Below are 15,564 nucleotides of genomic sequence, written 5' to 3' on the forward strand. Positions count from 1 at the left end.
AATAAGCTGAAGATTGCTGCCCACAGAGAAATGAAGAATTCTCTTCAGTATTATTATAGTACAACTACAGGTGATAGAGGCAAAAAACAGTAGCGGAGAAGACTAAAAACAATTTCTAATGAGAAAAACAGTGTAATACTAAATGTCAGGAGAGCTGAAACAAACATCTGCCAAAACCATTGTATTGGATCAACAGAACAAAGTTATGACATAGGTGTTAAGACATTCATTAAAAAAAAAAGTTACACTTCAATATGACTTAGTAATTACTTTCAGAATTTTAGGAAAGTGATATAAAAATTTGATTCCTTCACAGAAATAATTTTATTTCAGATAAACTCCAAAAGCCCAGGTGAACTGTAAACAGAGACTTAGATGTTATGCCATCAGAATTTAGAGTAAACAAACTGCTTAGTTCACATTTCACTAGACTACTCCAACATTTTTTTAATATATAAACATAAAGCTATTTAAGAGACTGACTACTAAAATAATATACTTATGTGAAAAAATACTTAAGTGAAGCAAGTTTTCTTCAGAATAGCTTACCAATAGGAGTGAACAAAGAACGCTCCTTCCAGGGCCTGCCCACTAGGGTTACACCCCAGTCCTTTCCATTTCCATTAGCATCTCCAGTCTCCTGGCCCCACGCTGATGTCTCAGTCTTCCTCTTCCCAGCTGCAGCCGAGGGAACAGACGTCCATTTCTCCTCCCCTACACCAATCTGTGAGGAGATTTTTACAGACTTCTCGTTCCAGCTTCCTCCATTTACTGTATGGCTTTCACTCAATCCTGGAGAAACTTAAATACAAGCATAATGAAAGCATTATATAAAATAAGAACTAGATGAAGAATTAAAATATTACTTACATGCACATAGACTTAACAACAAAAAAGAGTACACATGAACAGCAGCTTTGCTACACCAGTCTGATATAGAAGAGCTGCTGCTCTGTCTCAGCTGATTTTCCAGTTCAGATGATATGCACCATCTGTCTACTAACTTGAAGGGTGAGGAAAAAAACAGCACCAAACTGCACTCTCCTTCCTGATCCCCGTTCTTTATAGGGCTGCTACCTTGGTGAACCAGTCCCTCTAGATCACACACACAAAAAAAAAAAAAAAAAGGGGTGGGGGTGCTTCCAACACTGCCAGGTAACTTCTCTTACAGAGTATGTTGATGATTTGTGGAAAGCCTAATGCAGTCAATGGAGAATAGTTTCTGTTTCATACCTGTACACAGCACTTCTCTAGGCAGGAAGCAGTGACCAAGGATTAGAAAAAGCTTCCCAAACATGACACAGAATTCGCAAAGAGCTATCATATTGACTACAGAGTTCATAAAAGTTAGTGGAAAAAACATCATCATAACACCCTCAAAATAATTCATAAGCAATATATTTTATGTTTCATTAAGGTAAAAGACCCTAAGTCTATCTGCAACAGTCTACCCTGCTGAGGAATTACTAGTCATAGCAAGTTTAATGTATACTTTGAGAGGAGTCAGTAGTACATTGAGACATAAAGATCATTATAAAGTTTAAAAAATTATTTTTAATATATGCCTCTATAAAACATAAAGGCTCATGGTCACCTGGTACACCCAGCCTGACCTCCTAGATACCACAAATCTTTCTCAAAGGGCTCTGTGTATCAAATCCTCTCTCTTTTTATATATGAAATGTAAACACCAGAAAAACTTCTCATTAACAAACGATTAAGAAATATCTGCATCTCCTGATGCACGAGTAAGTCAATATCATATGCCAACAAAAACTACAGACCAAACATTTCAGCCCTTAAATGAACTCAGAGCTCAGGCAGCATGAACATGCCATATTCAAGGCGGCCTCACTGGGAAGGTATTGATTAGGTGAGATGTACCTAGATTTTCTTAGACAAATAATTTCCAGCACAGATATCTGTAAAGTCACCATTGCTGTACCTGAAAACACTGCCCCTTCTCTATGCAACTCCACAGCACTAATGTTCATGTCAGTCAATGTTCTTTAAGGGTAATATGATGTCATAGGGCAAGGCAACAAAAAAAATAGTGAAGAGACAGAAACTGAAGTGTAGCTGACATAAAAAGTCTGCTGCAGCCTTGCAAAAAGATAGCTTGCAAAAAGTCGTGAAGCAGGAGCTTGATTATTCTGTGTTTATCACACTACTTTCCCATCACAGATATTTATCTTCTATACGACCAGTAAGATTTCACAGAATACTTAAGACTGAAAGTCTCTGAAAGTCACCTAGTTCCTCTACCTTCTGTTCAAAGCACAGCTAACTTCAAAATTATACCACTTTACTCAAGTTCTGGAAATCATGGTAGTTCAAAGCATCACCGGGCAATCTTATGAAGAGCTTTCTTCCTCATAGCCAGTCAGAATTTCCCTTACTGAAGCCTGATTATTGCCTCCTATCCTTCCATAATGCATTTCTGAAGAACACAGCTCCCTCCTTCTATGCTATGGTCCAGGAAGTTTGCATGCAAAGTAAAGCTCTCAAAAAGTAGAAAGTGGTTCACTTTCTGGATGTGGGTGCTTTTAATAACTCATTTCTTGACTTGCTTAATTGCACTGAATGCTTTTCCTTAAAGCAACACCACTGATGTTGGCTATGAGTAAGAAACAACCATTTTGATTTCATTGTGCCAAACTAATTCACTTCAAGTATTACTATAACATTATGTCTTATCAGAAAACCCCCAAGATTCACTAATCAATCACAGTCTAAAAACAGCCAAATATTTTAACAATTACATGTATGACATATATAACATCATGCATATTTATTTATAAACATGCATTCATTTTGAAAGTAAGTAAATATAAATGTATTTAAAGTATGCCTCTCAATGGAGTAAGTCGTATACAATCTGAAACAAGTGCAAGCTTTACAATAATCAGGACTGGTATCTGAGCTCTTTGCACTTATCTATATTAAGCCTTTCTTTGAGCAAATGCTCAATTCATTAACACATGAAAGTAAGTAAGTTTGCAAAGCTAGCATAAAGAATTTAAGTGGAGCTTGAGAATAAGATTTACTGTGCTGTAAGTAACAATTTGTGTAACAGGTAATCTGGCTGAAAATTCTAGACACTGAATCTTTTTTCTACATATAAAGGAGACTGTTTTCAACCTATGAAGAAGTAACTGCAACTTAGAAGTATAACATTTGCATACTCATAAAAGCCAGCTGCATAATAAAGTTTCAGATCAATAACTCCACAAAATCCTGCACCCACAATTTGTGTTTTCACTTCTGTAGAACACTTTTCTAGTTAATCAGGATGCCTAATAATGAAAGCCTTTTACCTTGTGGAATTGATGACTCCCCCTTTGCAGGCTTAGAGCTGCTAACTTGCGCATTCAGAAGCGCATCACCTGATTGAGAAGAGGAAACAGAGCTAGAGTAAGTTTTTTCAAATAGCAACACCTGTAAAAATCTTCTAAAAGAGTACACATCACTGATATTTTAAGAAAAAAGACATCAATACCTCAAAGTAAATTAAGACATTTTCCAAAAACTTAAGAATAAAATTATTTTTTTTTATTATTTGTGTTTATTTTGTGGACAGCATGAACTCAAAACTGATTTGGGGCCTATAAACCAAGTAACCACAGATTTCAAAGAACTCTAGCAGTTTCCCCAAGAATGCAAAGCAGAAATCTAAACCAGAGCCTATCATTTTCAAGCAAAGGGCAGCTCTAAGTATTTCAGAAATATATAGCTATTTCTAACTTCCACCTTAACATGAAAACACTAGATACAGCTGAATTCTTTTTAAATTAGTCTAGTACAAGGTGATACATAAGAACATATGATGCATAAAGGACTCTGGCTGGAGAGATTACAGTAGTTATGGCTAGCCACAGAGTATGTAGACAGTTGGAATTACCATTTTGTGAAGCGGTTTGTGTGTAAATAGACAGGAAAAAAAAGACGACAGGAAACAATTGATCCAGTCCTCAAGGACAAGAACCTTGTAGTCAATTGACACAAACAAGCTTCAATAAACACACTAGGTAAGGCATGCAAATTTCAATATATTGTTACAGGGTACCAGATAGCTGCTAGGTTGTGTCTTTTTGCCACTTTGCTACAACATCAAGTTTCATCTACTTCAAGCATCAAGTGTATCAGTAGGTTAAAACTTTGTCAGAAAGCTAAACTATTTGTCTTTAGATTCTTTTAGCTTCTTAAACCATTTCATAGTTGCAGCCAAATAGGAATTCCTGAGCCTATACACAGTTTAAACCAGTGCATATAAACCAGAGGACATATGCCTATGCAGCTGTGAAGGTACTGACAGAGCACTGGCATGGAGGCCAGCGTCTCAGCCACTTACTCCAGAATGTTCTCTCCTGAGATTCCCCAATAGCGTGGCTCAAAAAAGGGTGAGTTTTGCACCATGAGTACCACCTTTACGTGGCCTGAAATAATTTCCTCAAGAGTTACACCTACCATACATCCAAAACAGAGTCACTATTTAAGCATTCAAGTAAAGTTATCTTCCTAGATCACGTTCACAGACCTACCGACGATCATACCTTTATTTTTTCTGAGACCAGCCAGAAGTGATGGCGTAGGCATCAGTTGTTCAATGGATACAGTAACTGTATTTTCCACCCCTTGGAGATTTGTTTCTCCTGAGCCACCATCGGTCAGCACCTTGTCTCGCTTACGCTGCTGTCGTTTCTCTCTGTTACTGATTTTAGTTTCCCAGGTTCCTAAAACATCCCCCAAATGAAAACATCACTAAATAAGTCGGAGAGCAAAAAGGAAAGAGTTTTAGCTTTTCATATCAAGCCGAGTTTGAGTACAGGCTTAGTTTAGAGATCGCAGACATGGCAGACAGCTTCAACACCAGTTTGAAAACATTAACAACTGGCCAAAGGTAAGTTTTTCTGGATGTAACACGATAACACATTGTTTCACAAAACAAAACATGAATAACATGAGTGCCCTAGTATTCACAGCTTTTCTCAAGTTTTTGTAACTGTAACTTAACATCAGTTAAAGTTACTAAATACTGTTGTTTCAAAGATCAGATTTCCAGATATAATATGAGACTGGAGTTACGACAAAATGAGTTTGTGTTTCTTTATGAATCACAAACAAGTAAATCTTAAACAGCATTTAAGCCAAAAATATGTCTAATTTCATTTTTTGTGTGTGTTTGTGTTCAGTACCTTCATCAACTTCCTTTCCATCTAGGCGTGACGTATCCTGAACCGTTTTAGCATCTCCCTTTGATTTCTTTTTTTTCTTTGACTAGAATAGAAATAAAACAGTATTGATAAATATATTTATACACACACACACAAAACACACGATCACTTGTCACAATGATTTAGAATTCCTCCCCACCAAAATACAGGAGTACATTTAAAACAGATTTTCCTAAACAACCCTTTGTATGGACAGTTCCTTGAAAGGAATACTAAACAATACTAATTCCTAAACATAAGTTGAGACTATTGAAGTAACATGAAAGACTTATGCATGGAGAAATAAAGAATGCCAGAGACCCCTTTAAAAAAGTGGGCACGAGAATTCCAGCTTGGAAAATAACTTCAAAACAGGAACTGCAATTAGAGCCCATAGACCAGATACACAGGGTTTTTTTTTTCCCCAAGGTTTCACCAGTTATGGCTTCTTGGCTACACAAGCAGAGATAAATCAAGAGAAACGGAGATGACTACTTCTGCAAGCAGTTTTGGTGCAACAGGTAGCGATATGAAGTGTTAAAAAGATAATACTGAGAAAAAAAGATGAAAAATGACCCAAGATATTGGGAAACAGTATATTGCAGAAAGCCTTGGCATTTGATCTTTTGATAAATAAAGTGATGGCAAATTGATTTGACTACCTTCTTAGAAATAAAATATAGTATTGAAGAACTTTTCAATCCAGTGAAGAAAGGTGTAAGGACTACCAGTTAAACCTGAATGAAGAAAAAGACTTTTTAAAGAAAAATGGTTATCCACTCAAATGCTGTAAGGGGAACTATTCACTGATTCACTGTCTCTGGAATATTTGAATAAGGATATTCTAAGAATGCTGGATGTCCTTCTGGGATAGATGCTTCTGCCAGAGGAAGACTAGTAATTGCTAGCTTTATACCAGAGTTCAAACTATATGATTTTCTTGTCTTAGATGTCCAAGAAGAGTACAGCAATCTGTCTAGAATTCAGATTTGCCAAACTATCACCACGGCTGCAGGACATCCTATAGGCCCACAATGGCATGCAGCTCACCTGCCTTTGAGTTAGCATGCCCAAAAAGTATCATGTAGCTTCAATATAGGTACTGAAAGCAGTATAGCTTGTTAGTGCAGCACCAAAGATAATAAAAATTGCACTGCTTACATGCAATGCTGTACCAACTCACCTATTGTTTAATTCATGGTTTACTGCACTAAGGGACCCACAATGCAGATGCACCCAAACTGAATTATCTCACTTACTTGCTCAGTAGTCTACCTTTACCCACATACCAGCCACGTGACTTCTGAAAAGTCTCCAAAAGAGAAGGGCCGGTTTCGAAAGCAACCCAAGAAGAATTGGTTCTAAGAATATGAACAAACCAAATTATTTGCCAGAGCATCTTTGAATGAAAGAATTAAAAAGGAAAGTGTAAAACAGCATGAAAGCCAGTGAAGAATTGCTTCCTGAAGCTCAAACAGAGCAAAGATTAATAAGTTTGTACCTATGTCTCCCATTTTCAGCTGCACTGAGAATGGACATTGAGGTCTTAAAATCTCCCACCCACAAAGCCAATAACTACCCAACTGTCTTCTGGCACTAAGAGAACTCTTGAAATGACTTTAGATGTCTCCCAGACAACAGTTTTAGATGACTGCTCCTCAAAGTTATAACTCCAGTTTCTTAAATAATTACATCCTACAGAGATAGCAACATGAAAACATCAACATTTAACAGTTTTAAAAATAAGTTTCTTACTAACAAACACTGTTTTTAAAAAGATCAAGAATTCCAGTCTTGAAAATATATTTACTTTCCTAACCTGAGTTACTAGAACCTGATCTGAGAAACCAGAACCATGATTAATTATCCAATTTACTCACTGCCTGCCAAGTTTAATGCTGTAACAGTTGCTATCTCTGTAATAAACTGACTGAAAAAGCAAGAGATGTTAAAGGTTACTGAGCAAGCTAGCTGATCACTTTGCAGAAGCCTATTCATTCAAAAAGTGTCACCTTCTGCAATATAGAAATAGTGTTGGCTCTGCAACAAGCCAAAGAAAACATGAGGAACTCAGAAAGCCTGCCATAATTTTAAGTCTTTAAGACGGACTGTCCCCCATACAAGAACAATAGAAAAATAAACCTTTCTTCCTCATCCCTAATGGTCTGCTCATTTCTACTATTCCAGACAAGGTAGTTGTGTGTTTGCGAACAGAATGGGCGATGAAGTTTTAACATCCTGCAATTTTACCCACAGAGTCACTTCTTAGATACAGTCCCTTACACTAAAACCAAAAGAAACCCTGTACTCTGCAAGTCACTAAAATGGAAAAAAGGAAACAAAGTATTCAAAGCATCAAGAGAATCATAAACCCTATGAACAGCCACAATCCAGACATTACCCAAAGCTTCCCCTCCCCCAAAGCAGAACAAGAGGATACAATATAAATCACTATCCTGAAAAAACATTCATGAAATTCACAACCCTAAAGCAGATAAGAAATACAGAAACACAAAGGGAGTGTGATTTTCACTGAAAGCATATATTCAAAGACAAAAAAAAAAATACCCTTCAGGTCATCAATTATATAGATTCATATATCTACACACATGCACATACTACTTAAATCCCACCCATTGACTTACACCACCCCTCCCAAGCTATACAAAGACACAAACACAGGACCCATTACAATTTTCTTAGCAGGTTTATAATGTTACAAATGTAACAGATGCCTTGAGAGTCTTAAGCAAATAATTAGATGCCTGTAAAATTACCTGTAGTTTAAAGAAAGTTTTTGGGGATGCTTTTAATTGAAGGGCAATTATCGACTCCTGAGGCAATCATGCTTTGCTAAGGGTTCTCCAAAGTGATACAAAAGCATAACTAATTGAACAAGCATCCATATCTGTATAGTCATACTGATTTCCTGTATGTTAAGTTTCAACTTAACATTTTAAAAATCACGTCACTTTATTTGCAATTTTAAAGTAAAGCTTGAGTTCAGCATTTAAACCACTTACCTACTTGGAAACCTGCTTAAAACAAAGTGAAAGTTGAGAAGAAAAATATACTTATTCCTTCAGGATCGTATTTTTTTATGTTATTTAAAAAAATCCCACTAAGTCAATCTGATATGTGACACATGGAAAAGAGAAAGAAGGGCGCAGCATGAAATTTTAAGCCAAACTCATTTCACAGAAAAGTCTTTCTATTTGCCAATGGCATATATAGCCAACTATAATGCCCTACAGCCAACTAAGAGGATACAGTCTTTTAGCCAACGTACTAACTGCAAAAGAAGTTATTACAAGATAGTCAAGTAAGTTAATTAAAGCTTGAATAAGCTAAACAAATTGCAATCATCAACTACTGGTTTCTAACTGTTTATGCATAGTCATTTATTCTTCCAATACTCCTCGGTATAGTTAGAACAAATGCATTTTGTTGAAGAAAATAAATCAGAACTCCATGACAGCAGGAAAATTTCATGCACAATGTTAGCAAAAGAACCAAGCCAATAATTGTTGTCAAGGGCCTATTATAAATACATTCACATTGTCTACAAATTATAGTATTTATGATAAAGCTAGAAGGTATTAGTCCTCACAGTGCAAAAAAATAACATTGGCATTAGTATGGTTACCTTTTAGATAAAGCCACAGACCAAGCTTTAAAAAGATGTTTTCAATGTAGCTGTTCAATTTGTGTAACAAAAAGCTCACACCAGACTTCAAAGTCCGTATTTGTCACCAGAAATTAAGAACTCTAATCACTAATGGATATATCTGACAAAAGAAATAAACAGGCACATGGTCTTAATCCTTTGAATAGTAGTCCCCCAGTTGTTAGACCATTTACAAGCCACTTAACAATACTATCATTATATTGCATCTCCATAGAAGCCAGCAAAGATGAAACACAATTTTTGTAGGCTTAACATTTTCACATGGTAAACAGCTATCAGTGTTTAGCCGAGGGCAGGGAAGGGGGTTTGCTTGATACAAACATTCCATGATAAGGTATGATCTCAGAAGTTAAAAAAGTACGACTTTAGCTCCAACGGCAAATTAGATTAGCACTCTTCATAGTAAGAAACATGCGTCCTCACACACTGACAGGATTTCAAATCACAACTAGAGTTATTAGGTATTGAAATAACGTGCACTAAACTTTGACATTGCCATTTCATATCCATAACTGACCTTTTCATTCTTCTTTTCTGCGTCCACAGGCTGCTTTACATTTTCTTTACGGACCGTTTGTATTACTTCATCCTCAGATACATCAAGGAAAGACCGTCCATTAGGCTGTGTAAACAGTAGGTGTGAATAATAAAAAATTTGGAGAAAGCAAATGAAGCAAAGCTCAAATTACACTATTACTGAAATGCAACTATTTGTTGACTGAAAAACGCTCGCAAGATTATTAAGTAAAGCAGAAAGAATCATGGATCCATGCCCAAAATATCTACTGCAATTCTATATTCATCAAACATAGAAATGAGAAAGGAAAGAAAACGGGTCTCTGCATTTCATCTCAATCCTATTCAACACAGGAATTGCTTATCAAAAGGTAAATTTCTGAAAGTTACCAGCTTTCAGAGCAGATACAGTTGAATTGAAAACTGATTTGAAGAACTACAGTTGTATGTGCCATAAATTATCTAATTAAATGAATGCAGTTCAGCAAGGGGCTGATTTTTAAAAATCATTTCTACCTTGACCAGATTTCTGCAGTTTCTACCACTGCATATCCCTCACAGCTCACTTCATTCACAAGTTAAATTTCATAGTAGAACAGAAATTAGAAGTCAAACACTAAGCATGACATCCCATTGTTCTTTTCAGACAGACTTAATTATGGGCGTTACATTAGTTTACTATTTTCCCCTCACATAATAAAGGAAAGAAAATTAGCATGTATTATTTAACATATAAAGTTAAAACGCCGGACAGTCTTTAAATTGGTGTTTATCATCACCTTTGACAGCAAAGGTATACACCTTAGCCTGTATATTTACTATGCAAAAATGTAGTAATTTTTAAGTCATGTTTATGGTTAACAAAAAGCTGACTTAAGTTACTGTGCTTAACTGCAGAAAAGATGAAAGTAACCAAGGCATTATACTGGTAGCCATTAATTTCACCAAGTGAAAAATAACTATCAAGAGCAGTAATTGATACAGAGTCCACACAGCTTTCACAGATTCACATTCATAAAGATTCAGATAAAGACTGAAAATTAAATAAGATATTAAGCATAAATAAATACTTCATAGCTGCTTTGATTTCTGCAATTTTTTTACAATAAAGATCAAACTATATTATCTTTAGTTATTTTTGTTATTAAAAAAACCAAAAGCTATTTTAACTCTGCATCACACGAACCTGATTGCTTTAAAGTAAAACAAAAGCCATATTACAACTTAGTGTGATCTATCCCTTCAAATATCAGATCTGATCCTCAGTTCAACTGGTACAGGTATTGAAGTCTTGCATGTTATATTATGCTTACAAATCACCCTTGGCATGCTTTCACCAGTGCATAACATAGTATTGCTTACTGTAGTTAGCCAGCATGCCAACTTCTTATTTTCTAACTATTAATAGAAATTGAAAGATCAGGTCACCTAACTCCTCTTTCTCCTGCAGCAACCAGTTTTAAACTAGACTTTTCATATCTAAGATACAGTACATTTCCCTCAGCATTCTGAAAATTAAGTATATTTTACAGATCTGTCTCAAAACTCTCTAAAAGTTCCTGTCGACAATGCTCACAGTACTCAATTCCACAGGGATACCAAAGACTTGATATTCAACCTTTGAAAATAACCCATTGCCAAAAAAGCAGTACTTGAACCCCTCTATTTTCTCCAGATTCCGCACAGCCATGCTATTAGTGGTGTGATGTCTTTCAATCCATGTTAATACCTGTGACGTTTAAGATCTTCAGTTGGAGAAAGAATCACTATTACTAAGTTATTTAGCAGTAGAGTTAGATAACAGATTTGCTGCATCTAGTATTGGACTTGTGTAAAAAATGTTTCCAGCCAGCTTTTTAAATTTTGTACCTTGCTTTGCTTCTCTGCTACTACGTATATATCTTAAATTGAAAACTACTTTCTTAATCCCTCTCAAAAATTCAACAGATAAAAGTTTCAAAAAAATTCAACTGTTTCTCTGAAGTAATAAACTAATTCATATCCATTAAGAACCCTCTGGAAAAATTCATCCACATGACTGTTTAAAATGCTGTCTGATCATCTGATCATGTAGACAACAACCGTAACAAATATGTTTAAAAACTTGTGCTTTGATACATTTCTCCCTGACTGTATCCCTGAATTGCAATTGCCTCCTTTTCAGTGGAAGCTTTCCACATTTATTTTCTGCCCACAGATGAATCATAGAATTTTAACTAAAATTCATGTGACCATTTTTGGATATAGCAAAGATAGTAACAGCAGCGGGAAAGAAAAAAAGCTTTTCTATAGTATTGAGAAATGTTTCTTTTAAAAGACAACTACAGCCAAAAAGACTAAGTTTAAAACTTTAAGGTAATATATTAAACATCCACTTACAATATTAATGCATTCAAATTGCGCGATTTAGTTATTTTCTTTCCTTATCCTAAAAGCTACAGGGAAGATGCAACAAGGCAGAAACAGTGTTGTCAATAGCACTACTGATTTCTGAATGCATTTCTTCCCTACTGACCTTAAAATCCCAATATTTAAATAAACCTTTTTCACTCACATTCATTTGAGGGTGTTAAGGTAACCCTAAAGTAGAATAAAGGTTTTGCTGAGACTGTCAAAATGAAAAATATTGTTCTTTAAATATGGTACAGCACAACAGATAACTCAGTCTCACACTTCAAATGGCAGTAATGAAATTGCTATAATTTGAGTCTTACAAAGGCTGTATTAGCCAAAGTCCTTAGTTACACATTACTAAGATATGCCTACTTAGAATATCTTTGGCCAGTGAAAGAATCTGTTTACCAATACTATTTTCTGTCAGCTTCTCTTAAGAAACTAAGCAATTTTCTCTTTGAGCACTCCTGCAGCCCTACTTGTGCAATTTGGCTAACATATACACAAAACTAACATGTGAGTATCAGTTGAAAGTATGAAAAAGTCTTTATGTAGTCTGTTTCTACATGCAATAAGCACACAGTAAGCACAATAAGCATACACTAAGTGCAAAAAGTCATAGCCTGAAAAGTTCTTTCAAACAGACCAAGAAGGAAACTTTTGAATGAATGCAAGTATTTTTACTAAAATGTGTAGCATTTACTGTCCACGTGTACTTTCAACAATAGGAAATACATAGTCAATTTGATATTTTCTTCATCTACAAATAGATGATACGAATTGCTTTCTAAAGGTGTAGCAGAGTACAGAAGATAGTTACTCTCAAGTTTCTATGGTGTTTTGCACATTGTACAGAAACCATCTAAGAACAGTTTTGCCCTTTTCTGCTGAAGGTTTAAAAAGTAGGAGAGAAAGGCACAGCAACTATCCAGAAAGAAAAGGAATTAAAATTACAGATCAAGAGATTTTTGGAAAGAAAAAAAATTCTCAACAGGGGCCAAAATATCTGATAGGAGACAAAGAGCTCTGACCCTGCCAAGGAGTTTTAAGAAAAAAAAAAAAAAAAAAAGAGAGAGAGACAGAGAGAGAGAGAGAAAGGGGCTTCAGGTTTATTGCACAGAATCTAAAGTAAGGACACCAGGATATTACCTTCCTCCAACCAGCTGGAGAAAGCCAGAACTGGCTCGGTAAACTATACTGTTCATGAACACTACACTGTTTCAGCTGCTTTTTTTTTTTTCGCCCCTCTCAGTCGGCCCACAGCAAGTAAATAAGCAGAATCTCATAGTTGCTATTGCATTCAGTCAACACAGTGCTATTTAACTAAACTTATTTTACTAAAAATATCAGGTAAGTTGTACCCTACCTATACAGGAACTGAATAAAGCCATGTACAAAAAAAAATAGTAATACTCTTCCTCAGAAAGGAAAAACATTTCTGATCCTGAATGATGACAGTTACGCATCACCTGCCATACAATAAGCTCAGTAATTCTGTATTAAAGTAACCCTACAGGTTTTAATTAGACATCTGTAGTGTGCTCTTTAATGCTACAGACCAGTTGCTCTAAGCTTTCTGAAATGCTCACAATGGAAATCTAGACCCAGGCATAGCAAACCCCATAGTAAATCTACTGATAATAGGCTTACTCTTTTCCCTTCACAGACCTCAGTGTTAGCATCACAGCATATAAAAACATAAGATGAAAATGACTAGGCAGCAATCAGTAAGAATTTTTGTTACATCTTTAAATTCGAATGTTATTTTGAGAATTTTTCATGTGAAAGTCAGAAAATATCAGGACATACTTATACGGGTCTCTCTGAACTTATCTTGGAAAACAAGCATGAGGGAGGGCTATTAAACTTTGTCACTGGTATAAATTTGTACTAATGGTTCAGTTTGTGCATATTCTTTTTGGAAAAGGTGGGGTGTGGGGTTTTTTCCCCCCCTCTGCTTGGAAATAATGAATACAAAGTACTATAAAAATAACTAAACATCTTCACAATACAGCTTGACAGATTAAGAACTATTTTATTGATTATGAAAATATTTGCTCTTACATAGCCTTAATTTTCATTATTTTGTGCCTGAGTAAACGAAGCTTGACACAGTACAAGTATTTATATTCATCAAAAATATCAGTTAATTAAGTTTTATATAAAATTTATACAAAGGTTGCTTTTAGGAAGCCCTGCACTACAGACCACTGTCAGGTTAACTGGGTATCTATCTCTTCACTCTATCTTCTGTTGAGGCATTTTTTAATATCTTCAATGATGACTTGCAAGAGTTTATGCTTTGTTTTCATACTGGAGTTTAAAGAAAATAAAACAAGCAAAACCTAAATTACTTCTAGCATTAGTCTTTGTTTTCAAGAAGGCGTAACAGATCTACTAAAATTTGAAGGATTTGCCGTTCAGATGGCCAAAAAAAAAATTGCATCTTTAATGTGCCTTCTCCAAAATGGAGACCTAGCTACACTGGAAAGATTCTGCACCACAGTGCTTCCTCTTCTTGGTGCTCAGCGTTCAGTCTCTTGCAACTTCCAGAATCAACTTCAGTAGTTCACTGCTCAAAGACACGTTGGTGGCGTATGCAGACTTTTTTTTTGTTTTCTTTTAAGATATTCTAGCCTTAGCTTCTCATTAAACCCTCCCCAAACTTCTCAAATTTTAATACTGTCACAGACTCAAACGAAGGTACAAACCCATTTTCTCTCCTTTTTCTGGTCATTTGGTAAACAATTCAGATTTTATAGCGCAAGATATAATTAAAAGACACAGTTGCAACAGGCAGGGGACATCTGCTGCACTTTCATTCCTATAATCCATTTGGACATAAATAGGATTACAAACATACTAACAATATAAAAGCTACAGAAGCAATCCCTTCAAGCCCCAAAACTATGATAACTAGAAGCTTTAAAAGGATAGTTGATAATTTCTGCATTCTACTAATTTTCTCATGAAGTGTACACATACTGTCAAAGATGGAAGGTTCCCACACCATATACTGAGGATTTAAAAAAAAAAAAAAAAGAAGACAGGAATGAGCTGTTTTTAAGGGGCTGCTAAGACACAGATTTCCTTATTAAAGGAGATGATCCTTACTGTAACAACTAAATCAGACATATTCCTACTGAGGCAAGCTCACCACAAGATTGATGTTAACAAGTTCTGTCGAAAAGACACAGCAAAAAGCCTTACTCAAGTTTGAATGACCACAGCTTTTATGGGGCTTACAATGCTACTTCCAAGAGTCTGTACCTGCCTGGGCTGCAACTCCCGGCTCGAAAACCTAAGCCATACTAAGGTCTCCCCTACTGGCTCCTACCTTGTAAGCACTCGATTAATAACACCAAAAAAAAAAAAAAAATCATGTAATTGTTTCCATTAAAAGGCTTCTAAAAAAGAGACGAGCGTTTTCCTCACCGCCCAGAACTATTAACGTGTAATTTCCGTGTGTGCGCGCTGCTCCTCCAGATTTTCAAAGCAACCGAGTAACCCAGACGACACGAGTCAGCTCCAGAGCAGCCAGCCAGGACACCCCCTCCCCCCAGTCCCCATCTCTTACACTGGCAAATATCACCCAGGTGAATCGCACGGCGGCTCTATGGCCTCCAAACCCTGCGGCCGGTCTTCCCCCTTCTCACCGGTGCCTATTTAACCTGCAAGCGTTTCGGCGAGCAGCGGGCACAAGCCCTGAGGAGAAGCAGCCGCGCTCCGGGGCCGCTCACTAGACGCGACCTT

General features: G+C 36.2%; 1 protein-coding gene across 1 annotated transcript in view; it reads right to left on the reverse strand.

Annotated features, from left to right (window-relative positions):
• MTDH (metadherin) overlaps positions 1 to 15,564 on the reverse strand; it is a 113,755-nt gene that overhangs the window by 15,774 nt on the left and 82,417 nt on the right. Inside the window, exons 2-6 of the mRNA XM_009891922.1 lie at positions 9,419 to 9,523; positions 5,196 to 5,271; positions 4,554 to 4,733; positions 3,318 to 3,386; positions 550 to 801 (exon numbers count right to left, since the gene is read on the reverse strand). Of these exons, the coding sequence (XP_009890224.1) occupies positions 550 to 801; positions 3,318 to 3,386; positions 4,554 to 4,733; positions 5,196 to 5,271; positions 9,419 to 9,523 (682 nt within the window). The remainder of the gene's footprint in view (positions 1 to 549; positions 802 to 3,317; positions 3,387 to 4,553; positions 4,734 to 5,195; positions 5,272 to 9,418; positions 9,524 to 15,564) is intronic.

Source organism: Charadrius vociferus, unplaced genomic scaffold (genome assembly GCF_000708025.1).
Source record: "Charadrius vociferus isolate BGI_N301 unplaced genomic scaffold, ASM70802v2 scaffold15, whole genome shotgun sequence".
In the NCBI taxonomy this organism is placed as follows: domain Eukaryota; kingdom Metazoa; phylum Chordata; class Aves; order Charadriiformes; family Charadriidae; genus Charadrius; species Charadrius vociferus.